At 54.9% G+C, this 27,502-nt stretch overlaps 4 protein-coding genes across 4 annotated transcripts; 2 read left to right on the top strand and 2 right to left on the bottom strand.

Moving 5' to 3' along the window:
- Positions 1-7,173: 7,173 nt before the first annotated feature.
- IUM83_01443 (uncharacterized protein) lies at positions 7,174-7,700 on the bottom strand (the record flags this gene model as incomplete). The annotated part of the gene is made up of 2 exons (XM_067925298.1): positions 7,174-7,305; positions 7,374-7,700. The coding sequence occupies 2 exons, from the start codon at positions 7,698-7,700 to the stop codon at positions 7,174-7,176; spliced, it is 459 nt and encodes a 152-aa protein (XP_067797200.1).
- Positions 7,701-9,343: 1,643 nt separating this feature from the next.
- On the bottom strand, positions 9,344-10,873 carry IUM83_01442 (uncharacterized protein; the record flags this gene model as incomplete). Its single annotated transcript, XM_067925297.1, has 1 exon — positions 9,344-10,873. One exon carries the CDS (start codon positions 10,871-10,873, stop codon positions 9,344-9,346), a length of 1,530 nt encoding a protein of 509 aa, XP_067797391.1.
- A 7,902-nt stretch (positions 10,874-18,775) lies between these two features.
- On the top strand, positions 18,776-19,413 carry IUM83_01441 (uncharacterized protein; the record flags this gene model as incomplete). Its single annotated transcript, XM_067925296.1, has 2 exons — positions 18,776-18,921; positions 19,026-19,413. The coding sequence occupies 2 exons, from the start codon at positions 18,776-18,778 to the stop codon at positions 19,411-19,413; spliced, it is 534 nt and encodes a 177-aa protein (XP_067797199.1).
- Positions 19,414-20,227: 814 nt separating this feature from the next.
- IUM83_01440 (ABC Superfamily) lies at positions 20,228-20,869 on the top strand (the record flags this gene model as incomplete). The annotated part of the gene is made up of 1 exon (XM_067925295.1): positions 20,228-20,869. One exon carries the CDS (start codon positions 20,228-20,230, stop codon positions 20,867-20,869), a length of 642 nt encoding a protein of 213 aa, XP_067797121.1.
- Positions 20,870-27,502: the final 6,633 nt, after the last annotated feature.

Genomic DNA, 27,502 nt, shown 5'->3' with positions numbered 1-27,502 from the left:
CGAGGTATGCCAACGCGTGAAGCCTGCGCCATTCGCGCAGGCTCCACTGCAATCACTACCGACTCCGTCGGAGTGTTGGAAGTCCATGTCTTTGGACTTCACCTTTGGTCTTCCCCGGATAGCGGAGGGAACACCGGTGTTGTGGTCTTTGTAGACCGTTTCAGCAAGATGGTACATCTTGCTGCGGTGCCAGCAAAGGTGACCGCGAAGCAGACGGCCCGTCTGCTCGTCGACATGGTGTTCAAACACCATGGCATGCCGTCCGACATCGTGTCGGACAGAGACCCGCGCTTCACAGCGCACCTGTGGCAAGAAGTGTTTACACTTCTTGGGAGCCAGCTTTCCATGTCGACTGCGGATCATCCGCAGACGGACGGTCAAACCGAGCGCGTGAATCGCGTGCTCGTCGATATGTTGAAGAGCTACGCTCACTCGTTCCAATACTGGAGCGAGTGCTTATCGATGGCAGAGTTTGCCATCAACAACTCAGTGCATGCCTCGACCGGGCATACACCGTTCTACGTGAATGCCATGCGGCATCCACGTCTACCGAGTTTACTCGGAGTGATGGCTCCCACTTTAAGTGGGGGAGGATCTACGACTGCAATACAGCAGCCGCAGAAAACCGCTGACACTTGCACAGTGTCAGCTGCAACAATGGACAAACCACATGAGTCTGCGCAGGGCGCAGACTCCCCTAACAACATGGCTTAACGACCACGGGTCTGCGCAGGGCGCAGACACCGCAAAGAACCACGCAGAGGCCGGGCCTCTAGCGGAGAGCGAGCTGAATGACTTCAGCTCGGATGCAATCAGTTTCATCACCAAAAGACAAGCCGTGATTCGGTTTGTCCAAGACACTATAGCAGCTTCTGTTGATCAACAGAAGCTGAACGCAGACAATGCGGGCAGAGGCAACACAAATGAATTTAAAGTTGGTTCATTAGTTTTGTTAGCTACACAAAACCTGCCTAGACATGCAGTTTCGGATTTCGGAGCAAGCAAGCTTGCTCCGCGCTTCATCGGGCCGTTCACTGTGTTGGCACGGCACGGCAACGCATACACGCTAGACATACCGTCTAGCATGCGCCTCCATCCGACCTTTTACGTCGGACGGCTGAAGCCATACCTGCAGCACGAGCCATCTAGCTCGGCTGACCCGAAGCCTCGGCAGGAGCCGAGGCAGAAGCGGAGGACTTGGCCTCGGCGACGAGCAACCTCTCCTCCAGCGCGCGGACGCGCTGGAGCAACCCTCATCTGGGTCCCCAGCTCGACCTGGATATTCGAGGCGGTCTGCGAGACCGCCGCGACTTGGGCCTTCTGGTTCGCCAGCTCCTGTTTCAGGGCGGCGAACTCAGCGCCCTGCAGACGCTCCACGACGGTCACCCGGTCGTAGAGAGGCGCATACTGATCAGCCCGGGGCTGATCATACCCGGGCGTGTTCCCACCCCGCCACCGCCGATCCGTGACGCCCGCGGCTCAACCCGCTGGATTGTTGAGCGGATTGTTGACCATAGTATCCCGAATACGAACCCTCAAGGGGCTCGTTTTCGTATTCGTTGGAGAGGATTTCCTCCCCATCGAGATACATGGGAGCCGCGGAACGTCTTGGTGGAGGACGTTCCGGAAATGGTGAGGGCGTACGAAGAGCAGTACGCGCTGGCGCAGCGGAAGTAACACGAGCGCTGCGATCATCGCTAGCGCCCGAACCCTCACGTGCTAAGAACTTAGCACGGAGCTCTTGAGACGCTCGGGCACACGGAACGACGTGTACCCGTTCAGGTCGCGGTCGCTCAAGCGGACCGCGCCTGAAGCACTTCGTGCACTGAAAGCCCTCGGGCACAGCGCACGGCACATTTGCCTCCTCAGCAGCAACATGAAGTTGCTCCAGCTTTCCACGCTTCGAGTACGTCTCGAAGCGATCACGCGCTTGCTTAATCCGATCACGGTAAGCACTCGGCCTCTTGTTGAAGTTTTCAACAAAGGCGTTCCAGCTTTGACAAAGTGCCTGCCATTCGGGCACTTTGCTGCGAGAAGAGGTCTTCTTGCTTTGAAACCATCGGAGATCATGAAAGAGTCCGATGTAGTAATCGCGCCTTTGATGCGTTTCCGCATCAAAGTGCAGCTCGGCAGCCACAGCGTCATCTTTGATGGCGCTGCATACGTACAGCGGCACCTCATTCGGAGGTACCGAGTTCCCATACCGGTCCGCGATCTCGGACGCGGACGGCATCCACGGATCGCGCGCTGCAGACGCAGCGCGCGAGAGCCTGAGCTTTGACATCACGCGCTGCAGCAGCAGCGCGGAGTACTGAGAGCCCCAGCGGAAGCGAGTGGGGTATCGCTCTCAGTACGCGAACGCTTCGAACTCGAAGCGTCCGATTCGTCCCCTTCACGCGGGCGAACGTTCTTGGCGTGAGGGTCGAGCGATTCGCTCGACACTGAGTCTTTACGCTTTGAGGGCGAGTCCTCCTCGCCCTCCATGTCTTCATCGTCGTCGTCGAAGTCGACGACGTCGCCGTACTTCGCCTTCTGACGCTCGAAGTAGTCGTCGATGGAGAGATGACTCCCCACCGACTTCGAGGTCTTCTTCTGTGGCGCGCTCATCGTTGAATGAGCGCGGGTTTCTTCTCCAAACGCGGAGAATTGACGAATGGTCAATTCCGAAGATTGACGTGCGGAGACCCCGCGCGTCTAACCTTAAGGGGGGATGGTGTAACGGGGTTACACGTACAAGTGGCTGCAAGCCACTTGTGAATTTAACGGATAGGTTATCTGTTAAACGTTTTGGATACTTCCTCACATTGGTGTAAGACACACCGATGGATACATTGAAGTGGACCACCACAGTGAGTGGTCCACACCTACCCAAAGATCCTATTGGTAGAAAGCAGCATCTTTCTACCAATCAGAGTCATGCATATTAGCGGGGCTCTGACAGCCAGCCGCTGTCAACCCTTTCATAGATGATAAACAGTTTTTAGCAGATATTAGAGGAAGATCAATCTACAAGCAATACAGTTCTCATTTTACCTTAAACTAGCTACTTGGAGTCTTGTCTAAGTTAACTTATATTTGTGTATTCAAATATAATTAACCTAAGTAATTACTAAGTAGTTACGCTTCCTCATACACGTTGCGCAACGTGTAAGCTAAAGTAGTGACTCAAGTTAGACCCACTACAGCCTCGGTTCCTTGACACTTGAAGGCGTTGGCCATTCATTGATCACTCTGACCTTTTCCGGGTCAGGGCGAACACCATTCTTCCCTACGAGACACCCGAGGACGGGTATCTCGCCCCGAAGATACACTTCTTCAGGTTCGCGTAGAGCCTATGTTTTCGCATCAGCTCAAGTAGCTTCCGGAGATGCACGCTGTGCATCTCTACGTCGGCCTTCCCGTCCACAGTCTGGCTGTGGATGAATACATCATCGAAGTAGCTCGGTGCGAAGTCGCGCACCGAGCGCAACAAGTGCGTCACGCACCTGTTGAAAGTCACAGGGGCATTCTTAAGCCCCTGTGGCATTACTAGCCATTCCCAGAGCATGCCGCTTGTCGTGCTCACTGCCGTGAGAGGGATATCGCTCTCACGCATTAGGATTTGATAAAATCCATCTCGCAAGTCGAGAGCACTGTAAACGGTGCTCCCGGCCATCGAATCGATGATAACATCTTTTCGTGGTATCGGCGTCTGCGCCGGTACCGTCGCATCGTTCAGCTTGTTGTAGGCATGAACGATGCGCCATCCGCCCTGTGGCTTCTTGACACAGAACGTCGGAGCACTGTGCGGGGACTTTGATTCCCGCACTTGTCCTGCTTTACGACGACTTTCAAAGAAGTCGTCGATCGCTTTCACTTGCTCTCGCGGCAGTGGCCACTGCCGCGTGACACAGTACTTCGTGCCCGGCACGAGATCAATCTCGTGCTGAATGCCCTTATCCTGCGGAAGCTCCGCAGAAATGTCTTCCGGGAGTACGTCTTTGTACTCCCTCAACAATTCGTAATAGGGACTCGACTTCAGCGAGTCCCAACCTTGTTCCTCGAAGCGCTCTCGCTTCGTCTTCGCACTGAGAGTGTCTTCACCCTCAGTGGTACTTCCCATGAAGAGCTGCCTCAGCTCTTCGCTCTCGCTCGCCGTTCTTTCGCTGTCCGAAAGAACGCAGACTTGCTCGATGCGTCCATCGTGCAAGTCGCGCGTGAAGCGCTTCCAGCTCATGGCTGGAAGCGAAGTCAACTCCGACGCCGTCGTCGGAGGACTAGCGAGTTCCATGTCACGATACTGGAATCCAGTATCGGTGCGCGTCAAGACGCTTAGCGTCTTGACATTTGGCGTCACCGCCGCAGTCTGCCCGGCAGACAGTTCTTGTAGCGTCTCGGTCCCGGACCGAGACTTGCGCAGCGTTTTCCGCTTGCGCCGTCTTCTTGTTGTGCGGAGCTGGGCTCCGCACAGTTGTTCTTCTGGTCCAGGCCCGGCCGTGGACAGTTGTTCGCCGGCGGACCCTGTCTGCGGGCGCGCGATATCAAGCCCGGCTTGATCGCATGGCGCTTCGTCGTGCAGCCCGGCTGCACGACAGCATGCAAATTGCGTCAGTGCGGTACGTTTGCAACCGTCCGCACTGTTTGCAGCGTCAACTCCCGGAGTTGACACGCCTTCGTCACCTCGACGCCATTCATTGGCGGAGCCCCTCATGACCGAGGGTGCGTCGGCTCCCGGAGCCGACGCGTCGTTGTCGACCTGACCGCTTCGGGTCAGGGACTGTCCCTACACGCTTGAACGTGGGTGTTGGTTCCCGGAACCAACACATCTTTTGTCTTCCGACGTCGGCATCATTGCCGACGTGGGTCTCACTGTGCGCGCCCTCGCGCACTTCTTGGCACTCCGGGACAGCAGCATAAAGCGCTGTCTCGACTGGTGGGCCGCGGTAACAGGGCCATCGCTCTCTGTTCCGCTGTCGCGTCCGAAGCGCACGAGCGTGCGCTTCTTCCAGTCTATCACCGGATCATGCCGTGCAAGCCACGGCATGCCCATTACTACGTCGAACTTATCGTCCAGGTCCAGGACGATAAAGTGTTCGACAAACACTCGTTGTTTGTACGAGAAGCGCACGTTCACGACGCGCTTCTCAGTCTTCACGATGGCACCTGTTGCCAGTCGTACCTCCAGAAGACTTCGAGGTGTATCTACCTCCTCGAAGTCAAGTCTCGACAGGCTTCGTAGTCGAACAAAGTTGTTCGACGCGCCTGAATCTACCAAAGCTCGAAGAGAGTCACTCGCTCTCTTCGAGTAAACCTTCAAGATGACTAGGTTCGGCCTGTCATCTTGTTTCTTGCAGTGAGAGCTGGTCTCACTAGGGGCTGCAGTCCTCAGTGTCGCGTGTCCGATGTCGGCACGCGTGACTGCATTACCAGTAGGGCGCCCCGCGCCTACTGGATGTTCGCGTTTTTTGTTGGTCCCCGGTGATACCTAGCATCGCCACGACAGCCACCTCCAGGGGACATGAGAGCTGTGCACTCCCGTGCAAAGTGACCGATCCTTCCGCAACGGAAGCATCGCACGTTACCTCCCTGCTGCTGGTAACCAGCAGTTGTTGCGTTCGAGAGGTCCATTGGTTCTGGACCTCCCGGCCTCGCTACCGGGCGCGGTTGCGGCCTCGGCACGTTCGCATGCAGTTTAGTCTGCCGCAGGCTAAACCCTTCTTGCATTGCGAGAGTAATCGCAGCTTCGAGAGTACTCGGGTACTCTCGGAAGAGATAGGTCTTCACAGGCCCATCTCTCAGTCCCTTCATGAACGTGACGACCTTGGTCGCCTCGTCTATCGGGTTGGTCACGATGTTCGAGACCAAGTACTGTGCACGCTGCGCGTAAGCATGGACGTCATGGTTACCCTGTTGCAGGTCGAGGAATTCCGCCCTCGACCGGAACTCATTTTGCGGAGGCTCAAACGCTTGTCTGAGCTCCTCTTTGAATATCTCGTACGTGCTAAAGCACGTAGGATCGGAGAGTCGGCGTCCATACGCCCAACTCCTTGCGCGTCCGCCAAGGCAGGACATGGCGAACGCGACCTTCGACAGCGGGTTGACGATGCGTCGAGCCGCTATGGCTGTGTCGAGTTCGACAAGCCATCGGAGGAGAGGCTCGCCCTCTCTTCCCACGTAATTGCTTACGCTCAACTTTAATGGTTGAGCACGCGGTGTCGTCCCTGACGACGCCGTCACTGAGGAAGCAGCGTCACGCTGCTCCTTCATGATGAATCCCAGAGCAACACCATGTTGCTCCGTCGGCGATAGCGTACGCAGCATTGTAGCTATCGCCGCTTCTCCAATGACTGTTGACAGTCGTTGGAGGGCCTCCCACTCTGGGTCGGACAGGTGGGGGCAGTCAGCGCGTGCAACATGCGTTGCAGGCGTGTTGGAGCTCTCTATGGGCACCTCCGTGCTCATGTGGTTCTCGGCTCCGCGTTCGTACACCGCGTACGAACGTCAAGCAGTCGGTCGTTGGACGGACTACAAAGTGCTACCAGGTGTAGTGGGTCTAACTTGACTCACTACTTTAGCTTACACGTTGCGCAACGTGTATGAGGAAGCGTAAGTACTTAGTAATTACTTAGGTTAATTATATTTGAATACACAAATATAAGTTAACTTAGACAAGACTCCAAGTAGCTAGTTTAAGGTAAAATGAGAACTGTATTGTTTGTAAATTGATCTTCCTCCTAAATCTGCTAAAACTGTTTATCATCTATGGAAGGGGTTGACAGCGGCTGGCTGTCAGAGCCCCGCTAATATGCATGACTCTGATTGGTAGAAAGATGCTGCTTTCTACCAATAGGATCTTTGGGTAGGTGTGGACCACTCACTGTGGTGGTCCACTTCAATGTATCCATCGGTGTGTCTTACACCAATGTGAGGAAGTATCCAAAACGTTTAACAGATAACCTATCCGTTAAATTCACAAGTGGCTTGCAGCCCGTTACACAAATTGCCGGTATTGTTAGTAGCCATGCCAGAGTCGACGCACAACGCCACGCATACGTGCGGCAACGACACAAGTCGTTGCACACTGTTTGCTACATGAGATCTCAGGCTGCAGGTTGCACTGGGATCCTGAGATATGCCCACACCGCCCCCAAAACCTGCAGCGCTGAGTCATCGCTTCGGACAGCGAAAACCGAATTAATCCTCGGGAACAGGTGCAACCTGGAGCCAGCCGAGGTCGGTGATCGTGTTGGAGGCAATATACTCCTGCACCTTTGTCGGAACGTCGGCGTAGATGGTCCGCAGTGGCTCCCACGAGTTCTCGACGTCCTCCAGTCCGATCCAAGCGACCTGGACTTCCCACTCGGATGTTTCCGGTGATCAACGATCGCCCGCACCCCCAGCACAATTCCTTGTTTCGCAACATGTTCTTTGAGCTCGGCCGTCACATCCAGTGACGAATCACAGTAGCATTTGAGACGGGACCCATGCACTTCGACCTTGTCCTTGGTAATCAGGTGCTCAACGATGAAGGAGTGCTGACGAGCTTCGAGGACGCGAAATGGGCCGACCCATCGCACAAGTAGCTTGTTCCCTTGCAAGCGTGAGTCCACCCGCGACCAGAGAACGAAGTCGCCCACCTCAAAGTTGCAGACACTGCCTTTCGCGCGCGCCATTTCGTAGAGACGCTTCTTCTCCTTCTGAGTGGCAGCTTCCTTGTGCATAGCGTGCAAACTGCGGCGCGACCTCGCTGCCAGCAGAGTCCGCTGGAACCAGCTCACAAAAATGCGTTAGCTCATCCTTGAGCACCAACACGTACTTAGTCGGGCCGTACGTGTCTCCGAGGAACAGATAGTCCATATGAAGGCGCTCGTTGCGCACGGAGACTTCTCGGTCCGTGGTCCATGGACGCTGTATGATCTTGCCGCCTTTAACATGCTTACACAGGAGACACTCACGCACAAACTTGGCTACCCTCGCGGCCAGCTTCGTGATGAAGAACCGCGCACTCAACTGCACAGCCATCACATGTTCACTCCTGTGGCCTTGAACACCACAATGGGCAATAACAAAAACTCGAAGCAGCAGCGACTGTGGCGTCGACGGAATCCAGATCTTCCCACCAACAGTGACAAGACCATCAACAATGCGTGCAGTAGGATGTATCTCCTTTTTGCAACGAGCTTGGATGACCTTGACTTCAGAGACGGTGGGCCGGTTGAACGAGCCGTCTTCTCACGGCCGGAGTCGTGAGACTGCACTCTCGCTGCGCGTCGTCACATGGTGCACCCTTACGCTGCTGACCGTTGCAGGTTCTGAAGGAGGCTTCCCCCAGCGCGAAACAATGTCGGCCCACAGGTTGTGCTCACCCGGGATATGCTCGATCGTGTAGCGACACCCAGTGATGCGCAGAGCCCAACGCTGAAGCTTCCCCTTCACGTGCTGCCTTACCTCTCGTCCTGGCGCAAAACTTTGGATGAGATTAGAGTGATCACAGTAAATGTGGAACCCCTTCTCTCAGTCCAGCAAATACTCGAGGTCAGCACAGGCACGGGCGATTGGGTAGCCTTCCTTTTCGACGACGGACCAATTGATCTGCGACTTGGTGAACGTTCCGCCGCGGCAAATCGGCATGTCATGAACTTGTTCCTCAACCGGAGTATCTACCGTCCACTCGCGCACTTGGGTGAGGACTACGACCCAACCGGACGCTGATGCATCTGAGAACAAACAGACATGTGCATCGCGATCAGGAAAAAAATAACTTGCTCGAAAGCGGCTTGAGCACCTCACGAAAAGAAGTCCCATCGTCCTTGGTCCACGTAAGGTCTACTCCAGCAAGGCGTGACTTTCGTCGTCCTCGTGCCGCCATAACCACTTCCAACTTATGTGGTAATGGCGCTACCGTGCGCGCGTAGTCCACCATAGATTCTCGGAGCCAGTTAATCGCGCACAGAAAATGCTGCAAAGCTGCAGCCGTTGGTGGTAGGGACATGTTCTGCAGCGCTTGTAGGCGGGACGGGTCGTGCTCAATACCGGTACCATCTATCACTTTACCGCACCAGATGACCTTCTTCGAGAATAACTCGCACTTCTTGGCGTTAAGCTTGAGATTGCGCTGACGGAGAATGATGAAAAATGCACGGAGCTTCTCCAAAACCTGACCAGGGCTGTGGGCGAATAGCAAGATGTCATCAATCCAAACCAGTGCAGCACTGTACAGTAGGGACCGAAAACAATCTTGCATCTGCGCCTGGAAATGCAACGCCGAATCGGAGGCACCTTGAGGGACCCGAGTTGGAGTAAAGACGCCATCTTCCGTACGAAAACTGAAGAGCTCTTGGCTGGCCGGGGATAATGGCAATTGTCAAAAACCCTTGAACAAGTCGAATGACCCAAAGCCGTATGCACCCTTCACGCTCTGCGTAACCACCGCCAAATTCGGAGTTGCTGCTGCAAGTGGGACTGTAAGACGGTTGACTGGGCGATAGTCGACAGTCAACCTGTACTCGTCGTTGGCCTTCTTGACAGGCAGGGCAGCAGATGCCCAGCGACTGTCGTTATTGCGCCTCACCAAACCAGCGTCCATAAGCTGCTGGACGTGCTCGCGCAAAAATGCTCGCTGCCACTCAGGATACTTGCGCAACTTGCACCGGAATGGCGTGGCCCCTGGCACCACCTGCACCTCGAGAGACTCCACATCCGCAGCGAGATCATTCCCAACATGGAGGCGGAAGACATCAGGGAATTCGCGGACCAGACCCCGAAGACCCTCCACGTGCTCTTCGGCGAAGCCGTTGGTGACTGCCTGCTCCACCAAATTATCCATTACCGCTGAGACATCCTCACCCTCCGCTTCAAATATTAGCTCCTTCACCGGGGGAAGATCATCCCCATCCGCAGCAATGATCTCACCATCCCTTCCATCACTCGCCATCTGCTCCAAGAGATGGTCGATGTCGATACCAATCTCCTTCAGCGTGACTCGGCCCAAAAGGAACTCGTCCTCGGGTCCTTCTAACACGATGACCGGAACGCGAGGGTGATGTAACGGCCCTGCAGCCGTGGTCAGCTTCAGATCGAGCTTCGTACCTTCCCTGCATACAAATTCTGCTCCTCCCGTCGCCTTCACAGTAATAACCTCAGGAAGTGGCGTAGTAGTCACCTCCGCATCCAGCTCCTTCAGCTCATGTAGATTGTCGCGAGAGATGATATTGCGGTCAGACCCCGTATCTGGACACAGCGGGATCTCCAGAATACCGTTGACCAATACCACCTTCTTGCCCATGCGTTCAGTGACGTGCTTGGCGCGCTCGGGTTGAGACTTGCGTTGTTCACGCCACGCAGCCACAGCTGCGTCCTTCTCGGCATCAGTGGCGGTGGGGCAGTCACGCATCTTGTGTCCACCCTTGCAGACCCAGCACACTACTTTACCTTCTACTGAGACCTTCACACTTGTCCTCGGCTTCGTGATGCCACCAATCTCAGCCTTAGCAGCAGTCGTCTTCGCCGCCACAGTCGCAGACACCGCTCGCGCCTTCGGTGCAGCTCGCGGCTCCTTGGTTTCCTTCTGCATCAGATGGAAATGGCGCTGCATCGTCACTCGTTCCACAATCAGCTGGTACAGGAGCACATCGTCAGTACGAGCATCCCGATGCGTCATCTCGACGAGTCGCTTCACATCCACCTGCAGCACCGTTGGGGCGAGGTTCTCCACCAAGATGCGGCAACGCAGTTTCATCTTCTGTCGGTCTGGCACTTGTCCTCCCGTACTGCGGCCTAGCACTCCAATGAAACCCTTCTCCTCCACGAGGCGGTCAAAATCAACGAAGTACTTGCTGATGCGGGCCTCAACGTCTTGTTCATGCAGATCCATGTTGAGCCACTCCTTGAACATACCTGTAACGGGGTTACACACACAAGTGACAACAGTCACTTGTGCATGACATTTGTCGCTTATGGTTGAACAGATAAATATCTGTTAAGGGTTTTAGATACTTCCTCACATTGGTGTAAGGCACACCAATGGATACATTGAAGTGGGCCACCACAATGAGTGGTCCACACCTACCCAAAGATCCTATTAGTAGAAAACAGCATCTTTCTACCAATTCGAGACGTGCATATTGGCGGGGCTCTGACAGCCAGCCGCTGTCAACCCCTTCCATAGATGATAAACAGTTTTAGCAGATTTAGGAGGAAGATCAATTTACAAACAATACAATTCTCATTTTACCTTAAATTAGCTATTTGGTGTTTTATTTGATTTATATTATACTTGTGGAGTCAAGTATAATTAATTCAAATTATTAATAAATTCCTACGCTTCCTCATACACGTAGCGCGACGTGTAAGCTAAAGTAGTGAGCCAAAGTAGGCCCACTACACCTGGTAGCACTATGTAGTCCGTCCAACGACCGACTACATGACGTTCGTACGAGGTGTACGAACGCGGAGCCGAGAACCCCATGAGCACGGAGGTGCCCATGGAGAGCTTCAATACGCCTGCAACGCATGTTGCACGCGCGGACTGCCCCCACCTGTCCGACCCAGAGTGGGAGGCCCTCCAACGACTGTCAACAGTCATTGGAGAAGCGGCGATAGCTACAATGCTGCGTACGCTATCGCCGACGGAGCAACATGGTGTTGCTCTGGGATTCATCATGAAGGAGCAGCGTGACGCTGCTTCCTCAGTGACGGCGTCGTCAGGGACGACACCGCGTGCTCAACCATTAAAGTTGAGCGTAAGCAATTACGTGGGAAGAGAGGGCGAGCCTCTCCTCCGATGGCTTGTCGAACTCGACACAGCCATAGCGGCTCGACGCATCGTCAACCCGCTGTCGAAGGTCGCGTTCGCCATGTCCTGCCTTGGTGGACGCGCATGGAGTTGGGCGTATGGGCGCCGACTCTCCGATCCTACGTGCTTTAGCACGTACGAGATATTCAAAGAGGAGCTCAGACAAGCGTTTGAGCCTCCGCAAAATGAGTTCCGGTCGAGGGCGGAATTCCTCGACCTGCAACAGGGTAACCATGACGTCCATGCTTACGCGCAGCGTGCACAGTACTTGGTCTCGAACATCGTGACCAACCCGATAGACGAGGCGACCAAGGTCGTCACGTTCATGAAGGGACTGAGAGATGGGCCTGTGAAGACCTATCTCTTCCGAGAGTACCCGAGTACTCTCGAAGCTGCGATTACTCTCGCAATGCAAGAAGGGTTTAGCCTGCGGCAGACTAAACTGCATGCGAACGTGCCGAGGCCGCAACCGCGCCCGGTAGCGAGGCCGGGAGGTCCAGAACCAATGGACCTCTCGAACGCAACAACTGCTGGTTACCAGCAGCAGGGAGGTAACGTGCGATGCTTCCGTTGCGGAAGGATCGGTCACTTTGCACGGGAGTGCACAGCTCTCATGTCCCCTGGAGGTGGCTGTCGTGGCGATGCTAGGTATCACCGGGGACCAACAAAAACGCGAACATCCAGTAGGCGCGGGGCGCCCTACTGGTAATGCAGTCACGCGTGCCGACATCGGACACGCGACACTGAGGACTGCAGCCCCTAGTGAGACCAGCTCTCACTGCAAGAAACAAGATGACAGGCCGAACCTAGTCATCTTGAAGGTTTACTCGAAGAGAGCGAGTGACTCTCTTCGAGCTTTGGTAGATTCAGGCGCGTCGAACAACTTTGTTCGACTACGAAGCCTGTCGAGACTTGACTTCGAGGAGGTAGATACACCTCGAAGTCTTCTGGAGGTACGACTGGCAACAGGTGCCATCGTGAAGACTGAGAAGCGCGTCGTGAACGTGCGCTTCTCGTACAAACAACGAGTGTTTGTCGAACACTTTATCGTCCTGGACCTGGACGATAAGTTCGACGTAGTAATGGGCATGCCGTGGCTTGCACGGCATGATCCGGTGATAGACTGGAAGAAGCGCACGCTCGTGCGCTTCGGACGCGACAGCGGAACAGAGAGCGATGGCCCTGTTACCGCGGCCCACCAGTCGAGACAGCGCTTTATGCTGCTGTCCCGGAGTGCCCAAGAAGTGCGCGAGGGCGCGCACAAGTGAGACCCACGTCGGCAATGATGCCGACGTCGGAAGAAAAAGATGTGTTGGTTCCGGGAACCAACACCCACGTTCAAGCGTGTAAGGGACAGTCCCTGACCCGAAGCGGTCAGGTCGACAACGACGCGTCGGCTCCGGGAGCCGACGCACCCTCGGTCATGAGGGGCTCCGCCAATGAATGGCGTCGAGGTGACGAAGGCGTGTCAACTCCGGGAGTTGACGCTGCAAACAGTGCGGACGGTTGCAAACGTACCGCACTGACGCAATTTGCATGCTGTCGTGCAGCCGGGCTGCACGACGAAGCGCCATGCGATCAAGCCGGGCTTGATATCGCGCGCCCGCAGACAGGGTCCGCCGGCGAACAACTGTCCACGGCCGGGCCTGGACCAGAAGAACAACTGTGCGGAGCCCAGCTCCGCACAACAAGAAGACGGCGCAAGCGGAAAACGCTGCGCAAGTCTCGGTCCGGGACCGAGACGCTACAAGAACTGTCTGCCGGGCAGACTGCGGCGGTGACGCCAAATGTCAAGACGCTAAGCGTCTTGACGCGCACCGATACTGGATTCCAGTATCGTGACATGGAACTCGCTAGTCCTCCGACGACGGCGTCGGAGTTGACTTCGCTTCCAGCCATGAGCTGGAAGCGCTTCACGCGCGACTTGCACGATGGACGCATCGAGCAAGTCTGCGTTCTTTCGGACAGCGAAAGAACGGCGAGCGAGAGCGAAGAGCTGAGGCAGCTCTTCATGGGAAGTACCACTGAGGGTGAATACACTCTCAGTGCGAAGACGAAGCGAGAGCGCTTCGAGGAACAAGGTTGGGACTCGCTGAAGTCGAGTCCCTATTACGAATTGTTGAGGGAGTACAAAGACGTACTCCCGGAAGACATTCCTGCGGAGCTTCCGCAGGATAGGGGGCATTCAGCACGAGATTGATCTCGTGCCGGGCACGAAGTACTGTGTCACGCGGCAGTGGCCACTGCCGCGAGAGCAAGTGAAAGCGATCGACGACTTCATTGAAAGTCGTCGTAAAGCAGGACAAGTGCGGGAATCAAAGTCCCCGCACAGTGCTCCGACGTTCTGTGTCAAGAAGCCACAGGGCGGATGGCGCATCGTTCATGCCTACAACAAGCTGAACGATGCGACGGTACCGGCGCAGACGCCGATACCACGAAAAGATGTTATCATCGATTCGATGGCCGGGAGCACCGTTTACAGTGCTCTCGACTTGCGAGATGGATTTTATCAAATCCTAATGCGTGAGAGCGATATCCCTCTCACGGCAGTGAGCACGACAAGCGGCATGCTCTGGGAATGGCTAGTAATGCCACAGGGGCTTAAGAATGCCCCTGCGACTTTCAACAGGTGCGTGACGCACTTGTTGCGCTCGGTGCGCGACTTCGCACCGAGCTCCTTCGATGATGTATTCATCCACAGCCGGGCTGTGGACGGGAAGACCGACGTAGAGATACACAGGGTGCATCTCCGGAAGCTACTTGAGCTTATGCGAAAGCATAAGCTCTACGCGAACCTGAAGAAGTGTATCTTCGGGGCAAGCGAGATACCCGTCCTCGGGTGTCTCGTAGGGAAAAATGGTGTTCGCCCTGACCCGGAAAAGGTCAGAGTGATCAATGAATGGCCAACGCCTTCAAGTGTCAAGGAACCGAGGCAGTTCCTTGGCTTGGCCACGTACTTGTGCAAATACGTGGAGGGTTACGCGGGCAAGATCCGCCCGCTGTCACAGCTTCTTAAGAAAGAAGCTGTGTGGAATTGGACACCCGATTGCCAAAAGGCATTCGATGCAGGCGAGCGGGGCTTGCCTGAGGCGCCAATCTTGGCAGTGGCTGATCAAGATCGCCCATTTCACGTAGTGTGCGACGCATCCGACTTCGCGGTCGGATGCGCGTTAATGCAGCACGATCACGAGGGCCGTGATCGTGTCGTCTACTACCAATCGCGTCAGCTGAAAGCAGCTGAGCGTAATTATCCGGTACGTGACAAGGAACTCCTTGCCATGAAATACGCACTCGCAAAGTTCCGAGTGTATTTGCTTGGAAGTAGACCGTTTGTGGTCTACACCGACCATGCATCACTGCGCACTGCAGTGAAGTCACCACACATTTCACAAAGAATGGCGAGATGGCTCTCATTCTTTGCGGAGTATAACTTCCGGGTCGAATACAAACCCGGAAGATTGAATGTAGTGGCCGACGCGTTATCACGTCAACCGGACTATGCAGAAGCTGTTGACGTCAATGCCATTGACGCCATGCGATCGAGCAAACCCACATCATCTCTGTTGGATGATGTGAAGGCCGCGTACGCGCACGACGCGGACGCGAAGCTCTTGCTGGCCTATGGCACAGCGCCTTCTGACAAGTCCCGTCATAAGCTGCCCAAGCACCTTCGAGCGCGTGCACATCGCTTTCGTGTGCACGACGGACTACTGCTTTACAATGCAGTCGACGACAACTCGGATCGCGTTGTCGTGCCGAATGATCATGACCTGCGGCTCAGGATCATGTACGAATATCATGATGCCCCGACTGCGGGATCTCGGACGTGAGAAGACATACGTCCTTCTCACGCGCGACTTCTACTGGCACCACCAGTATAAGTGCGTGCGCAAGTACATCCGTGCTTGCGAGGTATGCCAACGCGTAAAGCCTGCGCCATTCGCGCAGGCTCCTTTGCAATCACTACCGACTCCGTCGGAGTGTTGGAAGTCCATGTCTTTGGACTTCACCTTTGGTCTTCCCCCGGATAGCGGAGGGAACACCGGTGTTGTGGTCTTTGTAGACCGTTTCAGCAAGATGGTACATCTTGCTGCGGTTCCAGCAAAGGTGACTGCGAAGCAGACGGCCCGTCTGCTCGTCGACATGGTGTTCAAACACCATGGCATGCCGTCCGACATCGTGTCGGACAGAGACCCGCGCTTCACAGCGCACCTGTGGCAAGAAGTGTTTACACTTCTTGGGAGCCAACTTTCAATGTCGACTGCGGATCATCCGCAGACGGACGGCCAAACCGAGCGCGTGAATCGCGTGCTCGTCGATATGTTGAAGAGCTACGCTCACTCGTTCCAATACTGGAGCGAGTGTTTGTCGATGGCGGAACTCGCCATCAACAACACAGTGCATGCCTCGACCGGGCATACACCGTTTTATGTGAATGCCATGCGGCATCCCCGTCTGCCGAGTTTACTCGGAGTGGTGGCTCCCACTTTAAGTGGGAGAGGATCTACGACTGCAACACAGCAGTCCCAAAAAGCCGTTGACACCTGCACAGTGTCAGCCGCGACAACAAGGAACAAGACAACCAGGTCTGTGCGGGGCCCAGACCTTGGCAGGAAGAACCAAGGGTCAGCGCAGAGCGCTGACCCCAGAACAAGGAAAACGAGTCTGTGCAGAGCACAGACTCCACAAGGAACAAGGACCACGAGTCTGCGCAAGGCGCAGACACCGCGAAGAACCACGCAGAGGCCGAGCCTCTAGCGCAGAGCGAGCTGAATGACTTCAGCTCGGATGCAATCAACTTCCTTACCAAAAGACAAGCCGTGATTCGGTTTGTCCAAGATGCAATAGCAGCTTCTGTTGATCAACAGAAGCTGAACGCCGATAAATATCGGCAGGGGCAACACAAATGAATTCAAAGTGGATTCATTGGTTTTGTTATCTACTCAAAACCTGCCTAAACATGCAGTTTCCGATTTCGGAGCAAGTAAGCTTGCTCCGCGCTTCATCGGTCCATTCACGGTGATGGCACGCCACAGTAACGCCTACACGCTAGATATACCGTCTAGCATGCGCCTCCATCCGACCTTTTACGTCGGGCGGTTAAAGCCATACCTCCAGCACGAGCCAAGTGGCTCGTCTGACCCGAAGAGACAGACTCGGCAGGGGAAACCCTCCTCCCCAGCGCGTGGTCGCGCTGGAGCAGTTAATACAGTCGGGCCTACAGCCCGATCGGCACGTTCAAGGCGGTCTGGGAGACCGCCACAGCCGGGACACGAAGGTACAGAGCGGCAACCGCCGCGCTCTGAAGGTACGCCACGACCGTCACCTGGTCGTGGAGCAACACGAGATGAAGGTCAACACGGCGTTGACCATCGGGGCGTGTTTCCACCACCTCCGCCACCGCTGCGAGACGCACGCGGAGAAATTCGCTGGATCGTCCAGCGAATTGTTGATCATAGGAAAACAATCCGAGGTCCGGATTGTTTTCGCATTCGCTGGAGAGGTTTCCCTCCCCAACACGACACGTGGGAACCACGGAACGTCATGATGGAAGACGTTCCGGACATGGTGAAGGAATACGAAACCCAACACGCACTACCAGCAAGAAGGTAGTGCGAGCGCTGTAGTAATCTACAACGCCTGACGACTCGCGTGCTAGATAATTAGCACGGAGATCATGGAAGCTTTCAGGTATACATATAGTATACCTGTTGTGGTCGCGGTTGCCAATACGCACCGCCACCTGGACGGACAGTGCGCACGGCGCACGGACACCAGCCTCCAGCGCAACAGCGTGGAGTTGCTAATACTTGTTTCACTTCGAGAAGGACTCGAAGTGCTTTGGCGCTTGCTTACCCGATCACGGTAAGCCACAGAAATTCGCTTAGAGATGTCGACACACAGACGCGGTCGACTTCGAAAAATCGTACACAGACACTGTGTTGTGTGTCCCCGTGGTAGCGGCGCACCTCGCGCTACCGCGCATTGTACTCAGCAACAGAGAGTTTACACTCAGTTGCAATCGTGGTCTTCAGCTTGATCGTGCTCATTGCGGATGAGCACGGAAATCCCCAGCATAAACAATTGACAAGCAGTCAATATTAATTGACCTGTCGAGACCGACACATCTAAGCTTAACGGGGGGATGGTGTAACGGGGTTACACACACAAGTGACAACAATCACTTGTGCATGACATTTGTCACTTATGGTTTAACAGATAAATACCTGTTAAGGGTTTTAGATACTTCCTCACATTGGTGTAAGGCACACCAATGGATACATTGAAGTGGGCCACCACAATGAGTGGTCCACACCTACCCAAAGATCCTATTAGTAGAAAGCAGCATCTTTCTACCAATTCGAGACGTGCATATTGGCGGGGCTCTGACAGCCAGCCGCTGTCAACCCCTTTCATAGATGATAAATAGTTTTAGCAGATTTAGGAGGAAGATTAATTTACAACAGTACAGTTCTCATTTTACCTTAAACTAATATATTTTGTGACGGGGCCACACGAGTACCTTGCACAGAGGAAGTGTGCTAACGAGAGTATACAAACTCTCAGTGAACGGCAGTTCACGTGTCCCTGGCCTAAGGGGACTGATTAATCAGCAGTACGGTAGATCTAAGACTGAGTGTATTTATAGGTTAGTACAGATTTGGCCTGCATACAAATCCGAAGTTCCCTATAGTTTATCCTATATAAAATCGATCGGTTGGCTCTCAAGCCTACTGTGTCACTACTCAGGGGAGTGAGTTTTTGTAGCCATCACTGAATAGTGCCAGGGTCACTATTCCATGTAACCCCGTTACATCCTCCCCCACTTAGATTCGATCATATCGACGAATCAGAGCGAGGGTACGGTGGCGGCTGTCATTTCACTCGCACAGTCGAAATCCATCGACAACGGCGCGAGCTCTTGCGTCTCGGCTCTCGCGCCCCAGAAAGCAACTGACGCATCGCTGAACAAGCCCCACGGTTTCCACGTCGACCGGAGGCATGCCTCCCAAACGCAGCTCGCGCGGTGCGAAAGCACCTTCAAAACCCCGGGCCGTGAGGCCGAAGGCCAAGAAGGCCAAAGCCAAGAACGAGTCGGCCGCGCAGAAGGAAGCCACGGGCGCGGCCGCCGAGGAGGTACGCTCTCCGTGCAGTTCTCCGGAGGAGTCGCACGGCGAACATGCGTCTCGCAAGTCGCCCAATGCTCCACCGGATGAGGGGACAACCCCAGGTTCTGTTATGAGCGGCGCAGCCCGCGCCGGGACTGGGACTCGCCCGAGTTTAGCAGCACCAAAGTCGTGTACTTGGGTGAGAGCTCACAAGAGGAGGAGGACACCTCCGAAGGTAGCGCGCAGGCCGCCAACGACAAGAAGCCGGAGGAGGGCGACGTGTCCAACGCCCCGGCTGACCCGGACACCCAGGCCGAGGTGACGTCGAGCGGCAAGACGGGCATTGAGCCCATGGCAGCTCCGCCGGTAAAGAACCTGACCCCGGGGGAAGGCCTCGCGCACCTAAGCTACCATGGCCGCCGCTGCTGTGGAGAGCGACGCCCCTGGTGGGAAGAAGCGTGCCTCGCGATGACTACTGGGGTCTGTTCGATGACTCCGAGTATGAAGAAGGGCTGTCTACGAGCCCCTTGAGGTCTCTAATGACCTCCATGAGCAGCAGGCGCAGTACTACAGCGCTGGCTTGGCCGCCCGTGCAGGAAAAGCAACGGTGCCGGCCACGGCTACTGTAGGCCCTCTTTCTGGCGGGGGCGCTGCGCGTCCAAAGGGCTATTACCCGCCCGATGACGGCACTTGTGCTGTACAGCTCCTGGAGAAGTTCACGCCTTCTCGTGGCCTTGTCAGCGGCTACACCTCGAGGGGCGCCTATGAGCGCGCTCTGGTTGAGACAGAGCCGCTCTTTGTCAGCGACATTGAAGCCGCTCGGTGTGTGGTCTTAGCACCACACAAGATCCCTTTGAGGGAGTTCATCAACCTTCGTAAGAAGGCGGAGGACGTGGGTGGACTCCATCCAGTTTGGGGTTATCCCTGGGTCAAGCCTTCCGAGGCTATGGCCTGGATTGAGATGGAAGACCTCTTCTCGCAAAGGGTATTCCGACCAGGAGTATAATAAACTCCGTGAGGACAGCCTGCTGCCCGCTATACTGGACCAGCGCGGCTTCCGTGTCGAGTTCGCTCACCTCGTGAGCAAACGTAAGCTCTACCCAATGATGGAGGAGATCAAGCAACAGACACAAGCCAAAGATCGTGAAGAGCGTGGGCGCGGTGCGACTCCGTCTGCTACCGTGCCCCGTACATCGGCCAAGAAGCCAAGGACTACTTACGAAGCGTCCGCTGCTTCTCGTCCCAGATCGCAACAGCCTTCGGGCGGTCAGCCTGGAGCTGGTCAACAGACTCCCACGAGTTTTCTGACTGTGGGCAACCCCTCCACTTCTCGAGAAGTTGGCGCTTGCCGTGGAGACGCCGCTCCTGGAGGACCCGCTCCACGTGGAAGTGCAGCCCCCATTCCGGTCAAGGAAGGAAGGCGGTGGCCTCGCACGACCATGGTTACGAGCTGGAGGCGTTGCCGCCGCGCACTGAAATCCCGAGCCAGGTAGTGGCTCTTCAGCAAGAGGAGACTCGCCTTATCCGGGAGCGTGTGTACTCGCTCGAGATCGCGTTGGGGACTGGTCTTGGTGGCGAGGCTGCCTTTCGGACTGGTCAGCCCGTCGCCGTGGATCAGCTTCGTGAGGACGTTGGTTCACTGTTCCGGGAGGTTCGCGACCTCCATGCTCGGGTTGAGCGTCGGTCTTACGCGTCGGACTTCGAGTCCCTGCGTGACGGTCTTGCGGGCCTTCGGGCCGAACTTCGTGGCCGCGCGCCCTATCAGGAGCCGCAGCATTTCCCATACCCGGCTCCGTACGGCCACGGCTCTTACGGGGGCCCTGCTTATGGCACCCCGATGTACGCGTCGCCATCCTACGACCAGCGGGCGTACCAGCCGCCTTATCGCGAGCCGACGCCCTGCTTCGAGGAGTTGCACCCTCCTCCACATGGCCGCCCACCGCTTCGTGCGGGGCAGCCTGAGCCTGAGGGTCGTGGTACCGCTTAAGACGACCCACGTAAAACGTCGGGTGAGTCGTCATCGACTTAGGCAAGTCTATGGTGTACGCAGCACCGTGTCGGCTGAGGACCGTGAAAGGTCCAATGAAGCGTTGATTCAGTTTGTTGCTCGCGACTGAGCTAACTGTGTTTTGCGGTAGGTTTCTAGTATCTAGGAGAACCAAGTCCCAAACCTTAAACACGTTTAAGTTTCCTAGTCCCTTTTGGTCTGAGTACTCCTTTTGTTTGTCTTGGGCTTTTGCCATTGCATTTCTCGCCCTGCTGATGATATTCAGCCTGTCCTCGTTTGTCGAGGACGCGCATTCACCGTGTACCCTGCGGCCACTCCGAGACCCCATAGTCTCAGGCGAGATTCCAACTGAGACCCCCGGCATAAGCGTCCACCAGTGTCCGCATCATCTGAGACCTGGGTCGCCAAACTGAGACTCCGGAGCGTCCGCTGAACCCAAGCACATCCCGCTGAAACATCTGAGCCGAGACATCCAGATTCCAGCTGCTCCGGCTGCGACCACCCAAGGAGGAATTACTTTATCGAAGTGAAAGAGCACTTAGATGTGCGAACACATGGCATTCACTTAGTAGTTTTTGACTAGGTTCGCACACTTGCTACATTAGGTTCGCACCTCCCTTGGGAAGCACCAACAATGCCCACGGAATTCCGCACGCAGCCCGGTCGACCACGCCAGCGCAAGCCGCGCTCGTGCTGGAAGTGTGCGAAAGTATTCGCACGACCTGCCAACTTGCGCCGGCACCTTCAAAAGTAAAAAAAATGCGACAAGAAGTCGAAAAAGGCGCAGCAGGAGGCGCGGAAGGTAGCGATTCGCCTCAGCAATCGAGTCCACTACCTAAAGAAAAAGCTCGAACGCGCCGGCGGGCTCGCTGTTGATGATGCAGCCAAAGCGGCTTGGGAAGATCCCGCCTCAGGCCTGGCGTCTGCCAAAGAGCTCGCCAAGGTTAACTTTCCGGACCTCGTAGACCTTTGTTAACGGCGATTAATAAATTGGTGCTCCAACTCTTACCACTGTTTTACTACCATTCAGTTTTGTACCCATACGTGTTACCGAGAGTGTTCATGCAATTGTGTCCAATTTCCGTCAGACTTTTCGATTCCCAACTGCAATGGGGTGTCCGAAAGGTGTCAGAATCACTGCTAATTCACTTCAAATTCACCGCAACCAGTGCGTAAACGTACATTTTAAAAATTAATGCCCTAAAATTGATCAGATAGCATTTCTAACTAACAAACGAATTTCTAAATGAAGTGACGCAAATTTCTACCGACTAAAATAAATGATATACACTCAGACTCTCCATTTTAGACGCTTTTTAGAAATTGTTAACTAAAAAATAAATTTCTACATGAAGTGATCCGAATTTCTACCGACTAAACTAAATTGTGTACACTCAGACTTTGCATTTTAGACGCCGTTTAGAAATTGATAACTATCCAATAAATTTCTACATGAAATTATGCGAATTTATACCGACTAAACTAAATTGTATACACTTAGACTTTGCCTTTTAGACGCCATATAGTAACTATTAACTAAAAAAATAAACTTTTTTCATGAAGTTATGCTAATTTCTACCAGCTAAAATGAATGGTATGCACTCAGACTTTGCCTTTTAGACGCCGTTCTTCGCTCTTTTGCGCTTGTGATTCTTCTTGGGGCCAGGCTTTTTGCCACGAGATCCCATTTCCTCTTGTTCAACCAAGACAGTGGGCTCTCGCACGGTCTCATCTCGGGAAAGAGGAACCTCAGTTGGCCATGGCTTGAACGGACAATTGTATGCGTCGTTGTAGTGACGCAGAGAAAGTCGTTCCTTGTCGTATAGAGTGTCCAGTGCTGAACCTTCAACGATTGCAGCTTTTACATCGTCCACGCAGGGAAATTCGAGGTCTACCCAGTCTCCACAAGTACACTCTCTGTCGGGTAGGTCGACTTGGCGCCAGGGATGAATGTACCCGGCCTGCTTGATTGGTCCTATGAATTGGATTGAGTAAGAACCAGCCATGCATGGCGTAAACTGGCACTTGTTTGCTGCCTTGGTTTAATCGCTGGGTTTGGCTTGTAACCTTGGTATGAGATTGGTATCCGCTGAATTACCGATCCATTTAGCGGCAATTTGGCGTCGAGCTGACAGCAACTCACTCCGTTTTCGAAAGTAGATGCTAAAAGCATCTAGGGGCTTGGCACTCCGACATTCGTTTCCGATCCAATTGTTGGCTTGCTCCGATAAAATTGACATGATCTCCCCATACGTAGGTAGTTTGTAGTATTCTGTGAACTTGTATTTTACTCAGTTCTGCGGAGCCAATTTTTTGTTGTCTTCAAAGTAAGCCATGGCCTTGGGATTGACAGCTAACAACTCGGATTTATACAAATTGTAGTCGTTCTCGCAGTCGCTTGTCGCGAGTTTGCAGATCGTACCCCGATCTTCGGTGGTGAGCGGCATCTTGCTACTTGTCATGTTGTGCATAATATGCCATAGACAAAACCGGTTACCAGCGTGCGGAAAAACCTCTGAGACAGCAGAGAGGAGACCTTTCTGATGACCCGATACTGCTGTAATTTTGTCGAGCCCACAGAGAGCTTGCTTGACGAGGTTTAGAAACCAGCACCAATCCTCGTACTTTCCTTCGGGACAATGCTAAATGCAAAATGAACAATAGACTTGTCGAAATCTTTTGCAGTAGCAACCAAAAACACGCCATACTGGTTCATCTCCCCTTTTAAATGCGCACCATCAAAACCAAACAGACGTCTAGTGATTTTCGCGATGTGAATCCCAACAGTAGGAATAAATCCAGCTCGCATAAATGTTGCATCGGAATACGTCTCGAACCTCCAAACTGATCCAGGATTTTTTACAGCCATCAGCTGCAAATAGGCTTCCAGTTTTTGATAGCTATCCTGTCTATCTCCATGGAGTTTGTCATCAATCTGCATTTAGATGCGAGAGATTGCCGTACGGGACCGAGGCCTTTGCTTCTTAGAAACGTCGAAATTGCAGTCTCTGCCACTGTTGCGGTAGAGCGGTCATGAGCAGGCAGCATCTCCGTTTCTACCAGCGAGACAATTTCCGCTGTTTGTTGAGTCGTGTTTCGCAGCGCTTTCTCTGTTCCTTGCACCGATCCTTCTACACACGGAGCAGACGTCGAACCGACGAACACGACGTGGTTGTGACAGAAGTTTACTTTAGTCAATCTCCAAAATCCGTCTGCCCCAGCTGCATTGAAATAGCAGGGACATTCTTGTGCAGAATCAGCGCCGTCATTGAGCTGTCCTCCGTTCAGTCTTTTGCAACAATACTTCGCGTTGCCGCCGTTGTTTTACTTGTAGCTGTTGTCTTTCACATACAGCTGGAAGCCGCATTTCGTAGCAAATTCCTTGCACCGACGTTGAACAGCACTCTGAGAGCCAAATGTATCCAAGCCGATATTGTTGCGCTTTCGGTATGCTTCCCCAAACTGAAAAGTACGTGGTGTCGATTCGTTCACAGGCACATCAGGACGAAGTATTCCAATTTAACCGGCTGTCTGGATATGGTCTTGTGACAAGACCCAGCCTTGACAAGTATCACCCGGAGTGGAGCTCATCCTGAGCAAAATGGAGAGTGAAAAATGAACCGAAAACGCTGTACTTATCTCTTTATATAGACCTCCTCCCCGAGTGAGACGGTGAAGGCTCAACGGACTCAACTTAGAAACACGCAGCCATTTCTAATTTGCGCTACCCGAGATATGGGTTATTTCTAATTTCGTAGCGAACTTAACTTCTTACTACAGAACCGGACTTAAAGACCTGTCCACTTAGATGCTGCAACTGCTCGCCATGTGTTAGCACATCTAAGTGCTCTTTCACTTAGATAAGGTAATTCCTCCCACCCAAGCTCAGAGTTGTGAGATCTGAAACCGACTGGCTTCAGCTGAGACCAGCTAGTCTCAGTGATCCAAGCTGAGACCCGGGGACTTCAGTTCTTCCAGCTGAGCCGAGACATACGGATTCCAGCTGTTCCGGCTGAGACCACCCAAGCGCAGAGTAGTGAGATCTGAAACCAACTGGCTTCAACTGAGACCAGCTAGTCTCAGTGATCCAAGCTGAGACCCGGGGACTTCAGTTCTTCAAGCTGAGACTTGGAGACTTCAGCGCCTTCACCACCAAAGCTGACCGACTCTCAGCCGAGCCGCAACGAGTTCAGCTGAGACCAGGTCGGCTCAACCTTCCACGTATCCAGCCATCAACAGGTGTCTATCCGGGACGTCTGAGCTCAGCGTAGCTCAGCGGGGTGACCGCAATCCAAACTTCACAGGAGTCAAGCCAATCCATAGTCAACTTCAGTCATCGTGGCTTCAGAGTCGCAATAGTCTCAGCGAAATAGCTGAGCCTCCCAGCTAAGGCCTGGGGCTTCGGCCGACAGTGTGTCCATGGTCTCCGAGCCAGTTCTCGTTGAAGCGGCGGTTCCTTGAAGCCAGCTGCCCTTTCCCATCCACTAAGGGTCGTGCATGGGACATGGAGTGCGTTGGCGGCAGGCTATTGACGGGTTCGCCGGAAAGATCCGAGCGAGCCTCGTCACAACCGTCCTATATGAGGACCGAGTCCAAAGAGCTCTATCACGATTTGGACTCAGCCTAACCAAGCATGCCGTCAATCGCCTCGTCCCGCCCTCGTCGGATCCTGCCGAACCTGTGGTCTGTCTTACCAGGCCATTTAGCAAATTCCAACACCGAGCGAGCGCGGCGTCTCCGCCGCCTCCATTTTGCACAACCGCAGATGCCGGGCAGTATTACAGAGGGTCACTCGCTTCCGGCGCCCTCTTCGAGCACGGGGAGTGACTGAGGGGGGCAGCAGGGCATTCCTGCGGCTCCTGCGACCACCGCGCACCCTCCGGCACCCTCCACAACCACACAAGCGACATCCGGCAGTATTACAACGGGTGGCAGCCACGGCAGAACGCGCCCGACGGTGCCTCCGGGGCGCCCGGAAGCAGCTCCACCGCGCTCCCGACCACCGCGACGACGCCTGCAAGCCTCGCGACGACAACCAGCGCGACGGTGGCACCTGCAGGTGCCTCTGCAGCGTCCCATGAGCTGCCGGAGACCACCAGTACGCCACTGGCGGCTCCTGGGGAGCCGCAGGCGCCTGCAGGCGCTTCTTCGACGGAGCCGCGGCCAGGACCGGGCGGTGGAGAGTCGCGAGCGTCGCTCCCATCGTCCGACGCGTTGAGTGCGGCGTCCGCGCTCGTAATGCGGTTCACGACAGCGGCAGCAAGCGGCTACGCGCGCGCCGGGCCGTCCTTCATCCAGCCTGATCCCTCCATTGCCAGCAGTACCGCAATTTCTATCCCAGTAGCCACAACGACGACGGTGACCGCGTCGATACAAGATATTAATCGCGGTAGTGTCCTCGCGGGCACCGTCGATGGTCTTTCGCGAGTGGCCCCGCTCCCTCGGCTTACAGACACGGAGCTCGTGCGGCTGAGTTCTCTGCTCGGCAGTGACGCGGTCGCTGAAGTGCTGCGCCCCGAACCAAGACGTCCGGCGAATCTCACGGACTTCAGAGTCCAGGTGGCATTACAGCGTGAAGCTTTCGCGCTCGCTGAGGTCTACGGGGTCGAAAAACTTGCGGCCCGGACGGTGAACACGACTCGGCACTTGCAGGCCGTGGTCCAGCGCTTGCTGACCGTGGAGCAGGAGAGCTCAGCGCCGGACGCCTCGGCTCAGACCGCCCGTCTGAGGGCTGAGTGCGATCGCTTGACCGCCAAGCTCGCTAAGCAGAAGGCCGATCATGCTGCTAGTGTGGCGGCTGTGGAAGCTGCTCACGCTGAGCAAATTCTGAACCTCCCAGACTCGGCATCGGGCTCTTCCACGTCGGACAAGTTCCCAGCCGAGATCGACGCGCTCCGAGCTGTCGCTGGGCGCCTCAGTACCGAGAAGTCCAACTTGCAGGATCGGCTCGTGGCGTCGACTTCAGAGGTGGCCGAGCTCCAACGCGTGCAGGACCTCCGCGACAAGCAGATTGCTGAGCTTGAAGCCCGGCTTGCGGCTGCGAAGCCATTCTCGGCTGATGACTTGATGGAATTCTTGGGTGACACCACCAACCTCAGCGGCCACTGGAAACGGTTGCTCGAGCTGCACCGCATTTACCAGCGAGGACACGCTGTCCCAGCTCAGTACCGGACGTCGCTCCTGGTCTCAGCTCGTGACGAAGACTCCGACGACTGTGGCCCCTACGTGCCTCAAGAAAGCAAAGCAGCGGTGCCCAAGTCGGCTCAGCCGAGCAGCACATCGCCTCAGCAAGCTAAGGCTGGATCCAAGCGGACATCTCTCGGCAAGTCTCATCCAGCGGCGACCTCGCCCGGCAAATCAAGTCGCAAGCTACCAAGGTTGCCGTTGTCTGGGGCCCCATCTCCACCGGGGTCTCAGAAAGCTGACACTTCGGCGGTCCATGGGGCTAGCTCAGCGGGCCACTCAACCATTGACCTGACCCACTCAGCGCCAAGTACTCCAAGCTCTACTCGAGTGATGCTGTACGTTGACCGGGTCAAGCTAGACCAGCGGCCGAAGATGTTCAAGCCTCAGAAGGTTCGGGCGCTGAAGAAGTCTCCGTCGCCGGTCACT

This window comes from Phytophthora cinnamomi (genome assembly GCF_018691715.1).
Source record: "Phytophthora cinnamomi strain GKB4 chromosome Unknown Contig14, whole genome shotgun sequence".
Classification (NCBI taxonomy): Eukaryota; Oomycota; class Peronosporomycetes; order Peronosporales; family Peronosporaceae; genus Phytophthora; species Phytophthora cinnamomi.
Note: the sequence above shows the minus strand (reverse complement) of the source record. Positions and strands in the feature narration are given on the sequence as shown.